General features: G+C 41.9%; 1 protein-coding gene across 1 annotated transcript in view; it reads left to right on the top strand.

The window, feature by feature from the left end:
- The first annotated feature begins 4,594 nt into the window (after window positions 1–4,594).
- The window catches only part of scn4ab (sodium channel, voltage-gated, type IV, alpha, b), a 28,180-nt gene continuing 17,677 nt past the window's right edge, over window positions 4,595–15,097 (top strand). The window contains exons 1-8 of the mRNA XM_076752410.1: window positions 4,595–4,726; window positions 4,823–4,951; window positions 5,215–5,333; window positions 5,776–5,865; window positions 11,683–11,811; window positions 12,867–12,958; window positions 13,204–13,476; window positions 14,980–15,043. Of these exons, the coding sequence (XP_076608525.1) occupies window positions 4,595–4,726; window positions 4,823–4,951; window positions 5,215–5,333; window positions 5,776–5,865; window positions 11,683–11,811; window positions 12,867–12,958; window positions 13,204–13,476; window positions 14,980–15,043 (1,028 nt within the window). The remainder of the gene's footprint in view (window positions 4,727–4,822; window positions 4,952–5,214; window positions 5,334–5,775; window positions 5,866–11,682; window positions 11,812–12,866; window positions 12,959–13,203; window positions 13,477–14,979; window positions 15,044–15,097) is intronic.

Below are 15,097 nucleotides of genomic sequence, written 5' to 3' on the forward strand. Positions count from 1 at the left end.
ACTCCCACACACACACTTCAGTTTAAAGCAGTGAACAGCCAGCAGCAGCTGAACCGAGTAAGACTCTTGTTTTCTAACATTATTAATGTTGCTGCCATCATGTTTGATCAGTCATCTTTTCAGATATGTTGTGCGAGACTGTATATGTTGCATATGTGTTCAGGTTTGTATGCTCATAAATGTTGATATTTACATTTGAGTGCATGTATATATTGTGTTTAACCAGCAGAGAAAGGTGTTTTCAGATGTTCCATTTAAATGGCCGACTGTGAATGAGCGTTCATGAGCGTTAATGATTGAAACAGGTGGCTAACAGCTAGCCTGCTAACTTCTGGTGACAGAATTCTGATATCAGATACTGACGTACAGGACGTAAAAATTAACCAAATTTGTTTCCCAACAATATTTGTTTGTCCACATATATCAGCCAGGTGACTATACAAGAACCAACCAGACGTTGTTCTGATTTCTGCAGTATAACTGATTTTCCTGAGGGTTCCCTTCTGGCACTCGCTGTGACAGCAGCCTCAGCCACCAGCAAACTTACACTGTAGTTCCCTATTTGTGCCATCAGTCGCAGCCCCTGGCGTGATTCCATGGTAAGACGTTGGTGAGATGTTCCTGAGATGTTGTTGAGATGTTGGTGAGGCATCAATGAGAAGTCGTTGAGATTTCGATGAGATGTTGGTGAGATTGCTGTCACTCTTTCAGGCACCACCCACCACAGCTGTTGGTGGTAGCCACAACAGTTTGGGGATAATGTTGAAAAACTTAATTCCAGTGAATGACTAATGCATATATGGTGTCACAGTCCAGCATAGCACTCACCTGGGCTGCAGCCACGCCCCATACCTGCCTATCTGCACACCTAGCCAATAAGAGTCATCAGGAGGGTATTTAAGCCACACTGTCATTCTTCCCAGTTGCCAGATTGTCTTTGCGTCATGCCAGACTCTCCAGCGTTCTTGTCCAGACTGATCTCCGGTGTCCGACCTCGCCTGTTCCTGACTACTCCTTCCATCCTAGCCCTGTGTCTGCAGGTGTGCAGATCTTACTGCCTCAGTGGTTTCAAAGAGCATATTCCTCCTCCGAGAGTGTTTTTGACCACACCGAAATCTGTCCGTGATTTCCGCGTTCGATCCGCTCTCCTCACACTAACTCCTTCTGAGCCGGCTCTCTGCTCAGTACGGCACATTGTTGCTCCGGTTGTCCGTTTCCCCGTAACCCCTGTATATCGGCCGGCACTGCAATTGGGTCCTCCACTAGCCCGTTACATATGGTGGCACCTCTGCTGGAAGACTTAAAGGGATTGTGTTGACTGAGATTTCCTGCCAACTGCCTTGGCTCATAAACCTGAATGAGTTCAGGCGGGTGGTTGCCGTGTTACTGGCCACTCGGGAGCTGAGCATTAGTAATGTGAACATTTTTCTCAGTTTGTTCAGTTTTTAAAAACCTTTCACACTGTTCTCTTAGCTAACATGCAGGTCAACACAGTGTATAGTCTCACACAAATGCAACCAAAAAACAAAACAAAAGAAGTGCTGACACGTGCTATCAAGAAAACTTTACAATTTGGATTACTATTGTCTTTGAGATGGCTTTCTTTTTTTATTTGTATTTGTATTTTTATATACAAACCCAGATTCCATCACAACAAATGTGATGCCAGTTCTGTACTGCATGGATTGAGTTACTTTACAGTATCAATCACAGTAATGTAATAGAAAGCAAATGCTGATATATTCACTCTACAGTAGCAAGGAACAGACATGTAACAGTGCCAGTCTGTCTTCTCATCCACATCACACCTCTTGTGCTGTCTTGTGTACTTATTTTGAGTGTAACATGAAGCTACTTCAAGCAGGAGAGGCAAATGAAGTGAAAATAATTGTTTATTATGACAGATGATATGTGGTAATTAAGTCTATAAAGAAATACAGGGTTAGGGTTAGGGTTAAAAACTGGAGGTTATGTGTATAATGTCAGGAGGCTGGGATGAAGGCATAGTCTGTCTTAGGTGTCTGTGATGAAAAATGAGAAAGCTGCTGACAATAAACATGAAAGTTCATGGGGCTATATTACCTTTTCTTTAAAGGAGAGTGTGCAGTGGGAGGAGGTCTGGATTAAATGACATTTTGTAGGAAATGTCTGTTTTAAAAAACAAGAAAGCTGTTAAAATGTGGTAAGCTCCCTCGGTCCACTGGTAGCATGTTAGAGTCAGTCAGCTTTATTCTTCACTGAACAACGATGTGATGACAAGTTATTGAGACCAAGTTTGAATGACTGACTGTTGAATTGAAGCCACAGTACACCTTCACATTTTTAGTTTGTTTATAATCCGGCACATTAGCAGGGGGGCGAATTGTGTCACCTAGTCCTGATGTGTTCTCTCTGCACCCTCCAGTCTTTGTGCTCATCCACAACTGAAATGAGACACTCACTGTTTTATGGTCCAGCTGTCAGTTGATGTGTTTTTATTTTTCATTTCTTTAGATGTAGATGTAGAAAACTGTAGCACACTGAAGTCTAATTTCCGATTATTTTGCATTCTTTTCTTAAAATAAATACAGAGTATTGGTGTTTGAGAGTTAATGACAAACAAGTGAGGAGGTTTGAAAATGTTACAGCCGAATGAATTTCATGCCAGTGTAAAGTTGTTTTCAGTTTCATCCATCCTGAAACATTTGGATCTACATATAAAACGTTGCAATGAGAGCAGCAACAAGATGCTTTTATTCTGAAACAGAGAAAACGTCTGTGTGTGTGTGTGTGTGTGTGTGTGTGTGTGTGTGTGAGAGAGAGAGAGAGAGAGAGAGAGAGAGAGAGAGAGAGAGTGTGTGTGTGAGTGTGTGTGTCTGTTGCTGTATTTAGCCGCCTGTAGCCTAATATTTGTGGGAACCAACAGAGTCACTGCGTTGAGCAGAGACAGACAGACACAGAAACAGACAGACACAGAGACAGACAGAGACACACATGCAGCCATGTGGCAAGTGTTGAAATCATGTGGTCAATCATGCTCCAAGGGGCTCCATCACTGTTCACATCTCTTCCTCCATCTCTGTTCACATCTCTTCTTTTTCTTTTTCTTTCAACCATGCATTGTGGATTAGCGAGTCACTCCATCTCCATTCATAGTTGTACTTCAACTTTTCTGTCACCTTTCCTCACGTATCCTTGGACAAGGAGAGGAGGTTAGCGGCTGATCAGAGAGGTGAAGAGGGGTTGAAAGAAAATCATGTAGCAACACAGAGAGGAATGAAGTGTGTGTGTGTGTGTGTGTGTGTGTGTGTATGTCTTGCAGTGTATATGTGTGTTACTGCATGTGCATGTTTAGTGTGCGTGTGTGTGTGTGCATGGGTGTGTGTTGGAATGAGCTTGGTCATCGTAGTGACTGTAACTTTACACCAGAGGGTCAAACTGATGACTCAAAACAGCTGGTGCTACCATGGCAATGCGAGGGTGGGGTCAACACTGGCAACGTTGAAGACACCAGAGACAAGTGTGTGTGTGTGTGTGTGTGTGTGTTAGTCATGTTGTGCAGACATAAATCTGTTTACACAGTCACATTGTAGGGACTTGCTTTGCTTTTGAGGAAAAAAATGCAAGTCCCCACAAAGTAAATCATTAAATTTTCAGGTGAAGACTTGGTTTAAGGTTAGGGGAAGATTAGGTTGGGGTTAGAGTAAGGGCGAGAGTTAGTCTTTGGTAATTATCACTTAGGGTTAGGGTTAGAGTTGGGGTAAGTCTCAAGGAAGTGAATGAACATCATAATATTACCAAAAGGAAGCATGTAAGTGGTGAGTATTGGTCCAAGCACAGATTAATAAATAAAAAAACTGACTGCAGTGTTTTCCAGGTTTGGTTTCAAAAATGGCTGCAACTCAAGAACTCTTGTTGTCAGGGTTTTGGTTCACGAATGCAATTTCTAGAAATGAGAGCTGCTCCATCCAAAGTGGGATGAATGGCAGTATCACTAAAGGAGGCAGGGGAATAGCAAAATATCTGATACACCAAGCTAGAGAGAGCAGGACAATGAGAGGGAGAGAGTATAGCCATCACTAACTGCAAAGCTACTGTGGCTAGCAGAACTGACAAGTGTGTTAACAGCAGTGGGATAAGCAAGGAGGTCGCTAAAGGAGATAGAGCTATGAGCACTTGAGCAGAGCTAATATAAGTTTAAATGTATAATGGTTTATTAACTACTACAATGAAGAATAATGTCATTTTAACTCAACAAGCGAGAGCAACAGATGTACACCACCACTAACACAGCAACGCTTAGCTCAGCATGTCAGCATGACAATGAAAACGCTTTTTGATATTTCATTTTGTTTCTCACTTACCATGCCCCACAGTTGTCCAGTACTCACATGCAATAAGGGAAACAGTGCCCTCAGTCTATTATACTTATATTTATATGTCATCACTCTAATATGGCAGCCCATGTTACTCAGCAGAGTGTTTATAGCTTTGAAGTCTGATTTAGTTTTGGTTGCTGCTGTGTGAATGAATATGTCCTTGTTTGTTGGCCCCCCTCCATCACAATAGGCAGTTGGAGGAAGGTGGAATTTGGGAAGCAGTGCATGATGTGAGGATGGCGTCTCTGCTGCCACCTGTTGGTTCAGAGGTCTTTAGACGCTTCACGCTTGCCTCGCTGGAGGAAATCCAACGACGACATGAAGTCGAGGAGAAAGAGCGACAGAGGAGGAAGGAGAAGAACATAGAGGTGCAAAACTTATCTGCTATCAATAACAAGTGATCAGTAAACTAACATGTATTTGATTAGCTGCCTGTCTGTTTGGCTGTTTAACAGATAGTGGAGGAAAATCTTCCTAAACCAGCCAGTGACCTGGAGGCTGGTAAACCCCTCCCATTCATCTACGGAGACCCACCCCCTGAGCTTCTCAACACCCCATTGGAGGAGCTTGATCCCTTCTACCAATCACAGAAGGTCTGTCTTTGATGAAATATCTTGCCTCTGTGGTGTGAAGACTGATCATTATCTGTTAAAATAGTAATAATGATGTATTCTGACATTTCAACTTAAAAAACTAATTTTTTTTTTTTTAATTTGATCATTTGTCTTACCTTTGTGTATTTCTGATCTCAGATCAGTGTCACTAATTTTCAATCAACACATCACAGTAATGAATGAAATACCATTCTGTCTGTCTGAATTCTGTCTACCTCTCTGACCTGTCTGTCTCTCTGCAGACATTCATTGTGCTCAGTAAAGGAAACATCATCTACAGGTTTAATGCTGAACCGGCATGTTATGTGTTAAGTCCTTTTAACCCACTGAGGATCATCGCCATCAAGATCCTCATTCACTCATATCCTTTATGATGTTAGACTGTACAATAAAAACTGCTCCAAGTAATCAGTGCAATAGTCTGTGCAATAAGCTGTGCAATAAAAACATGTACATAACAGTCTGTAAATACTATCTACAATTTCTTACAATTTTTTTTACAATTTCTTTCTTTTTATTTTCATTTAAAATCCTCACTCTTTTGTATATATTGTTTTTGTTTCTAATTTGCATGCACTTCTTATATTAATCTTTACTGATGCTGCTGTATTCTGGAATTTCCCCTCGCGGGACAAATAAAGGAATATTGAATTGAATTGAATTGAATGTTACACTGTACTCCTCCCAGATTTGCCAATGAGGAGAAATTGATTTAGTTGCAGAATTATAGAATTTTAGCTACAAATGACAGTTTACTGATAAACAATCAAATAATGATGTGTTTGTATCCTTAAAATAAAAACTTTATTCAGTATGTTCATCATGGTGACAATTCTGACCAACTGTGCATTTATGACAATGAGTGATCCCCCAGCATGGAGCAAGACTGTGGAGTAAGTCATCACGCACACAATAACACATACCAACACACACACACACACACACACACACACACACACACACACACACAACTGGACTGAGGTCTGAGTCTGGTTCAGAGTAAAGTCTGCTTTGTGGTCCGATGGACCACAGGAATCAGTATGTGATTTTAGCAACTGAAAAGATAAAGTACCATTTAATTCACCAGATGATCTTATGATAGGTCTGTGAACATGTGGTCTAACTAAAACAAAAAACAATTAGACCAGCAAACATGACTATGCGGGCCCACTGTGGGTAGGAGTGCCTTTACTGTGGGCAGTGTGGGCAGGGGCAAACCCACACTAATCCCAAGCGTGATCCCCATGGATTGTCCCATTAGGGGCACACAGCAGTGCTGTCCTCTGGGGGCCCCATGTGGTTTTTCTGTGGGTAAGCCATCGTAACCTTGCCCCCTCTGTCAACAGCACAGCAAAAACACACCAACTATTAAACATTGTGAAACACTTGGATATCAACAGGTTTTTGAATATGCGCTCACATCACCATGCTGACCTTTTCAAGAAGATGGTTGAACAAATGAAACAGGTAGGGTGTGTCGTTAATCGGAGCATGCAGAGCTGCATGTAAATGGGACTATTAGTGAAATATTCACTTTCATTATCCACGTAAACAGTTTAGTAAGAATATTGTCTTTTTCAGAATACAGGCAAAACCCAAAATACTTTGTGCATGTAAACATGGTCAGTGTCTCACATACTGTAAAATGCTCTTCACTGGCACAGTTCATAATACCTATACTTGGTTAAATGATCATGCATTTTTTTTACTTTTATTAAACTTACACGCAAATAAAAATTTCCAATATTTCTACAACGGTATTTCCTGAAATTGAGTTGTTTTTAATAAAACTGTAATAAGTTGAGATCACAAAACTCTGTGAAAGCACTTAATCCAAAGTTAACATAAAGACCCGTCTGCACCAACAGAACCAGTTTGAACCAGTTTCAATAACCACTAACTACACGTAATAACCACTAATTATACACTACACACACAACTATTAACTACACACAGTAAGTACTAACTATGCACAATAACCCCCACTTGACGACAAGCAGAAAATTTTGGTGTGGAATACCAGAGCAAATGGCGGTGCCTTGTTTGGCTGCGACTGCACGAGCTCCCGACAGTTGCGATAGTTACGATCAAAATATGCCGCTTAGGATGGCAACGTCAGTCAGTAATCCATACAAAATAGTATATGATCGACAGCTCTTGTTGGAACTACGATCATCCAGTGACTTTCGGATTTGTAGATACATCTACTCTGGAGTGTTTACGAAGCCTCAGAGCGTTACACCAGCAAGACCCGGAGGCCTATGGTGCAGCGGATTCGCCTACCAGCACAGGCCAACTGAGATCCAAGCGGAGATGGTGTGACTGGAAGCAGAAACGTGGTTGCCGAGGTGGGCTAACAGCTAGGCTAAAAGCTAAACCCTTTGAAACACTGCTTCCATCCATCTTCCTCTCCAACGTTCGCTCCATGGAAAATAAAATAGATCATCTGCAGTTGGAACTATCATCAAAACGGGAGATGGGGAACTGCTGCGCAATAATCCTGACAGAGACATGGCTAAACTCATCAATTCCGGACAATGCTGTTATCATCGAGGCGCTAGCTACTTTCCGTGCAGATAGGAGCTGTGCACTCAGCGGTAAATCCCGGGGGGTGGTTTGTGCATCTACACCAACAACAACTGGTATGATAATGCTAAGTATGTCTCAAGCTATTGCTCACCACACATTGAGCTTTTGACTGTACTCTGCAGAGCATTTTATTTGCCCAGGGAATTTACTGTAGCTTCCATCACTGCTGTGTATGTGCCCCCCAGTGCTAACAAAAAGGAGGCTAAGTGTGTTCTCTACCACACTATTAGTGAGTTGCAATCCACTCACACTGAGGGCTTCCTCATTGTTGCTGGGGATTTTAACCAGGCCAATATGAAGACAGTTCTTCTGCATTTCCACCAGCATGTGGATTGTGCAACCAGAGGAGTGAACACACTGGACAAGGTCTACACTAACATCAAAGATGCATTCAGAGCAGCACCCTGCCCCCACCTTGGCTCTACAGACCATCTGTCCGTTATGCTAATTCCTGCATACAAGCCCCTGCTGATCAGAGAAAAACCTTTAGTGAGGCAGGTGAGAGTGTGGTCTGAGGGGGCTATGGAGGCACTCCAGAAGAGTGCACTGACTGGGATATGTTTAAGGAAGCTGCCTCCTACAATGACCACATCAATATTGATGAGTATGCCATGTCTGTGTCAGCCTACATAACAACAAATGCATGGATGATGCCAGCACCACCTCATTACCTGGGCCAACCAAAAACCCTGGATGACTGTGGATGTGCAAAATATGCTAAAGGCATGGAACTCAGCCTTCAAGTCTGGAGATGCGGTGGCACTGAGGACAGCAAGAGCCAACTTGAACTGTGCCATCAGACTAGCAAAGTGTGCCCGCAGCCAGAAAATCCAGAATTTTTTTCAGGACACCACCAACACCAGGAATATGTGGCAAGGCATACCGGCTATCACAAACTACAAGATAGCCCCTCCTGCGTGTGATGATGATGCAGACTTCCTCAATGATCTCAACATCTTCTTTGGAAGGTTTGATGCACTAAACAGCACTCCTGCAGTGAAAGATGTTCCCCAGGAGGATGAAGAGGCACTTTGTCTCGACACAGCTGATGTGTGGAGGTCTCTGAGGAGAGTCAACTCACGGAAGGCCCTGACAATATTCCTGGTCGGGTGCTCAAAGAATGCGCAGATCAGTTGGCTCACGTTCTAACGGACATTTTTAACACCTCATTGCATCAAGCCATAGTCCCATAATGTTTCAAATCTGCCACCATCATCCCAGTGCCACACAAACCTCAGACCACAACACTTAATGACTTCCGGCCCGTCACACTCACTCCCATCATGATGAAGTGCTTTGAGAGGCTGGTAAAGGAGCATATCATTTCCAGACTGCCCCCCCCCAATGCTTGACCCCTTCCAGTTTGCCTACCGGCCCAACTGCTCCACTGAGGACGCCATCTCATCCACTCTCCACCTGAGCCTCGCTCACCTAGAGCCAAAAATTCATGTGCAGATGCTGTTTCTGGACTTCGGTTCAGCATTCAACACCATCATTCCACAGCATCTGGTAGACAAACTGGGACCCCTGGGGTTCAGCACCCCCCTGTGTAACTGGCTGCTTAACTTCCTCACTAAAAGACCTCAGTCAGTGCGGGTCGGACAAAACACCTCCCGTGTCATCACCTTCAGCACAGACTCCCCTCAGGGCTGTGTCCTGAGCCCTCTGCTGTTCACCCTGATGACACATGACTGCGTCCCCAAGGCCGCCACCAACCATTTTGTGAAGTTCGCAGATGACACAACAGTGGTGGGCTTCATCAGGGATGACAACAACCTGGCCTACAGAGAGGAGGTAGAACAGCTGGTGGCCTGGTGAAAAGACAATAACCTGATCCTGAACGTGGATAAAACAAAAGAGATCATTGTCGACTTCAGGAAGGACCAGCCCAGCCACGCTCCACTTCTCCTCAACACCACGGCTGTGGAGGTGGTCAGCAGCACCAAGTTCCTGGGGGTGCACATCACGGACAACCTCACCTGGTCCGTGAACACCACGTCACTGGTGAAAAGGGCACAGCAACGCCTGCAATTTCTGCACAGCATGAGAAGAGCCCACCTGCCCCCACCCATCCTCACTACATTCTACAGAAGCACCATAGAGAGCATGTTGACCAGCTGCATCTCTGTGTGGTGTGGAGGCTGCAGTGCAGCTGACTGGAAGAACGTGAGGAGAGTGGTGAGGACAGCAGAGAAAATCATTGGGACTTCTCTCCCCTCCATTCAGGACATTGCACCCAAACGCTGCATGTCCCATGCTGAAAACATCATCAGGGACTCCTCAGTCCCCCACCATGGTCTGTTCTCCCTGCTGGCCTCTGGAAAGAAGTTCTGCAGCATTCGGTACAGAACCACCAGGTTCTGCAACAGCTTTTTCCCCAGGCCATCAGACTGCTAAACTGTAAATGAGTATTTTTGCACCTTTGTTATCACCTCAGGTCACTCTGCACTTTAATATTAACCTTAGCATATAATTATGCTGCTATATATTTAACTGACTGCATATTCCTGCTGCTATTTTCAACCTGTCCTATTTCACATACTGTATATACCAAAATACACTGCTGTTTTACTTGTATATATCACTACACACTTTTATATTTATATGTATATACATTGTACCTATATATATACTTTTCTTTAAAGATTTTTCAACCCTGTGCTGAGCTTGTTGCAAATGAAATTTCATACGGTGTTCACTTGCTGTCTACTGAATGATAAGTCTAAGTCAGAGACAGAGATGGAGGAATGGCCAAAGGGTGCAAACAATAAATGTTTTCCATGGCGGACATCCACTGGTGACCCGAACACGATTGTTTTTCAATGTATTTACTGTGTTCTGCTGACCGTATGTGGTCATTGTTCTGTTTTATTGAGAATCAATCAATTCATTTCAATCCATATCCTCAGAATTGTATTCAATATTGAATATAGCATTATTTCTTCTAAACTGGCCATAATAGGTTTCTCTTGGTTGCGATTAAATGTAGCATAAAACCACTCAGTTTGTGTTCAGTTCAGTGTTGGTGAGTCTATACTGTGCACAGTGTGCCCACAGCATGTCCAGTGCCCAGTGTGCTCCCAGGGTACCCACACTATGCCCACAGTGTCTCAACATTGTGTCCAGTATCTCCACTGTATGCCCATAGTAAGCCAGCTGTGCACACAATATGCCCCCAAGTAGGGGTCATTCATACAAGACATCTTTCCACTTTGTCCCAGTGTCTTCACTGGGCCAACAGAGGGCTGTCTACAAGGGACCCGATTTCCAATTCATTGGCTCCAAACGAACCCCAAAAAGACATTTTTGCTGGGAGGGTACTGTATTGTATAGGGGATTTGTCATGATGTCACTGACACAGGAAGTCTTTCCGCTTTCCAGTCATAGTAAATTTTCTTCATGAGCACATGATTTAACATTTGATCCACTGGGTATACTGAGAGAAAATAGTTTATTGCAGGACTATATTTGCAGTTGAGATGGTGTGTTTCATTGCTTATCTGTAAGTGAAGTATTTCTGATAATTCTCTAGTCATTCATTTGACATTTTTGTTGAAGTATCACTTTTTCCTCCTTGGATGAGAAGAGAAGAAAGTCTTAGCTAACTGCTGAATTCAATTCCAACATTGAAGGAAAGCTCTGTTGTATAAGTCATGATATTCATGCAGATTTCATAACCATAATAATAGAAATGTATGTGGATCAGAATTTTCTGATCAATCAGTCAAAGTAATTAAAGCTGCAATGTGTTGAGCTACTGTACAAATACAGTACTATGTGTGCTTTATTCAGTAGGTTGCTTCACTGAGCTCATGAAGTCCATTAGAAAGTGTGACGTTGAAATCCTCCTGTTGAGAGTCTGTCCTGTCACTGCTGTCATTATTCATAGCATGCTGTAGATTTACAGTCTAATAACAGCCATAACACTAATAATGCTAATAACAAGTTTCCTTTCACCAGGGTGAACCTGAAATATATCATTCCAAGGAAATACTCAATTAAAATGTGCAGTCTTTCATGAAAATATTTGACCTCTCTCTTCTATAGTATCAGCTCAGCATGTTGCATGTTTGAAGTTTTTAATGTCTCAGTTTCAAAAGTATTTTTCTGTCATTGAACAGGTATGTCTTTACATTCATCTACACATTTGAAGCAACCATCAAAGTTCTGTCCAGAGGATTCTGTGTGGGACATTTCACTTTCCTCAAAGACCCCTGGAACTGGCTGGACTTCATGGTCATCAGCATGGCGTATGACTCAATAACACCTGGAATACACTTTTTCACCATAGACCCTACATCCAATAATACACCTACTTTATCATTGAATTTTGACTTCATTGCACTTTATCTTCATGCATAATTGACCTTGTCATTTTAAAATCCAAGTGACATTTTAATTCTTTAACAATTCTTTGATGCTTTAAAAGTTCCACCAGTGAATTGAATTTTAAGATGACAGAAACTGATCAGAATTAGAATCAGTTTTATTGGCCAGGTATGTCTGCACATACAAGGACTTTGCCTCAGGCTTAAACATTGCACTGAACAACAGTAGACTGAATAATATAGATAGATAGATAGATAGATAGATAGATAGATAGATAGATAGATAGATAGACATCTTACAACCTCGATTGCAAACAACTTGGGACACTGTGGAAAACATAATTAAAACAGAATGTGATTTGTCATTCCTTTTTGACAAGTACTCAATTGAAAAAAGTACACAGATATTATATTCAATATCTGAGCTCATCAGCTTCATGATTTCTATAAATATCTTCTTATTGTGAATCTGATGCAGCAACATGTTTCAAAAGACTGTGAAAGTTGTGGAATGCTCCAAAAACACCTGTTTGGAACATGCCACAGGTAAACAGGCTGATTGGTGACAGGTGAGAGTATCATGATGGTCTGAAAGGGGCGTCCTGGGAAGGCTCAGTCGTTCACAGAGGATGGAGCGAGGTTCACCACTTTGTAAACACATGACTGGATAAAAGGGATTACTAACTTAAAACCGTTGTTGGTCATATTCATTATTATTCACATAATTCATTTTCAAATGAAAATATGTTTTTATTAGTAGGTTTTTACAGCATGTTTTACACCGCATCCTAACTTTTTCTCAATTTGAGTTGTACATTCATTTTTTTAAGTCTGGATTGAAGTTGCCTGTTAGTGATTTTACTTTATCTATCTGTGGTTATTTTTAAATGAAACAAATCAAAGATCTTGATAATGTTAATTATGTTGAAAATGATGATGATGATGATGATGATTTTGGTCTCTCTCATGTGTTTCAGATACCTGACAGAGTTTGTAGATTTGGGAAATGTTTCTGTGTTGAGAACATTCAGAGTTCTTCGAGCTCTAAAGACCATCACAGTCATCCCTGGTCAGTGTGTGTGTGCTTCATTTTAAGGTGGATTTAAGGTGTTAAATCCACCTTAAAATGGCCTAACGGCATCTAGTTTACTAGCCCAACCATCAAACATGTCTTTGTTCTGTGGAGGATCAGCTGCTACTGACCCCTCTTTGGTTTTAGGAACAGTTTGTTTCTATGTTGATGACTTAATGTTTGTTATTCTGACTGGTGGGTCAGTTTTTAACCCCAGTCCTTTCCTATCCCCCCTCCCTTAGGTCTGAAGACGATTGTTGGAGCTCTCATCCAATCAGTGAAGAAGCTGGCTGATGTCATGATCCTGACGGTGTTTTGCCTCAGTGTCTTTGCTTTGATTGGTCTGCAGCTCTTCATGGGAAACCTGCGCCAAAAATGTGTCCTGATTCCACCACAGTTGCTTAGCAACCACACATCTGACATCAATCTTGACACAGGTTACCGTGGCAACAACACCCACACCAACAATACAGGAAGCAGTGACTTTGATTTCTATGAGTACATCAACAATCCAGGTATGATGAAGATGGCCTCATGGTGTGTAGTTAGAGGTGGTCTTAAAGTATTTTGATGTTTGTAGCTCAGCAAGAAACTACAAGTGGTGGTTTTCTAATTCAAAGTGTGAAGACTGAAGAGTTGCTGGTGTTTTTCTCCATTCAGTTCAAACGTTTCTTTAATGGATGTCCTGAATGTCACTGAATGGACACTTTATTATGAAGCCCCAAGCACTATTGTTATACTGCGTGTTTTTTTTTTTTCCTCTTCCGTGTCAAATTTCGATTCGCTACTTATCCTACAGCTTTGACAGGACCCAGGCAAATTATAAATCAAAACATGCGTCTTGATCGGGATCAGTGTGCTATTACTTTTCTTTACAAAATACGAAAAACTGCAAAAAATTTCTCATAGAGAATGAATGGGAGGAGGTCAAAAAACTAACAAATCATTGGACTTTTTCTACCGCCTACTGCTCTGGCATACTTTCACCTAGAGACTCCATTTAAACTTTAAGCTGTAGACAAGTCTGGTGTATTGGTGTATTATTCCACGCTTTGAAAGGTCATATAGTTTTTGATTAATCACTGTTCAATGACCATGATCATTTTTGGAGAAATTTTGAGATTATAATGGGTGTGTATTGCACGTAATGTTTGTGTCAGAGTGCGTGACATCATCAGTCAGAGTGGGAGAGAGCCAAAAAAAAACGCCAGATTTTATGTCTTTCCACACTCCTCCCAGCCACAATTTACACTCTACACGCATGATTTTTTCCAAGTTTGTAGACAAATTTGTTCTGTCTCTCACAATGTGTTCAAAAAATCTGAGAGATTTACCAAATTTGAATTAGCAGCCTCTCAGTGCGGCCACGTCTGTCTCTGCTTCTCATTGACTATACAAAGCTTTTCTGAGACAAGCGGAGCGGACCCCTGTTTTTAACTGGCAAGTGTCTACAAAATATTTTGTGTAGAAACACCGAAATCACATCAAATCATTCAGGAAGTCCTTAGAGCGATGACGGTCTCTGTTTTTTTCTGATAGGAGCTACCGTTTTGTCAGCATAAGCCCAAATGTCAGACCAGTGCAGAGGCAGAAAATCACTTGTTTTCTCCATCTGGATGTGTGTGTGTCTGTTGCGCTGAGAGCGGCACGTGTGCACCTGTGTCAGTGTGTGTGTGTGTGTGTGTGTGTGTGTGTGTATGTGTGTACGTGTGTGTGTGTGTGTGTGTGTGTATGTGTGTGTGTGTGGATCTGATCACGTGAATTTTTTTCTTCTCCCACTGTTGTCAGCTGTAGTTGATTTCTCTCCTTCAGTTTTCATGTTTTTTATGTCACATTCTTCTTTTACCTTTGTTTTTTTATTCAAGACACAGATCCTTTCTCACATTGTTTTCTTTTGTTGAGCTTCAGAGACATGAAGCAGGCTGTTACTTCAGGAACCAGACATAACTGTTCTGCTGTGTAACTCTAAAACTGTCAGCTGTAACATCTCTGCCTCTCTGTCTGTCTGTGTCTGGTAGAGAACTACTACTATCTACCTGATCAGCTTGATGCTCTGCTGTGTGGAAACAGCTCTGATGCCGGGTATGTTCATATGGCTGTCTGAACATAAAATAATTAAATAAATAATTATCATAA

The sequence above is a fragment of the Chaetodon auriga genome, chromosome 16 (genome assembly GCF_051107435.1).
Source record: "Chaetodon auriga isolate fChaAug3 chromosome 16, fChaAug3.hap1, whole genome shotgun sequence".
NCBI lineage: Eukaryota > Metazoa > Chordata > Actinopteri > Chaetodontiformes > Chaetodontidae > Chaetodon > Chaetodon auriga.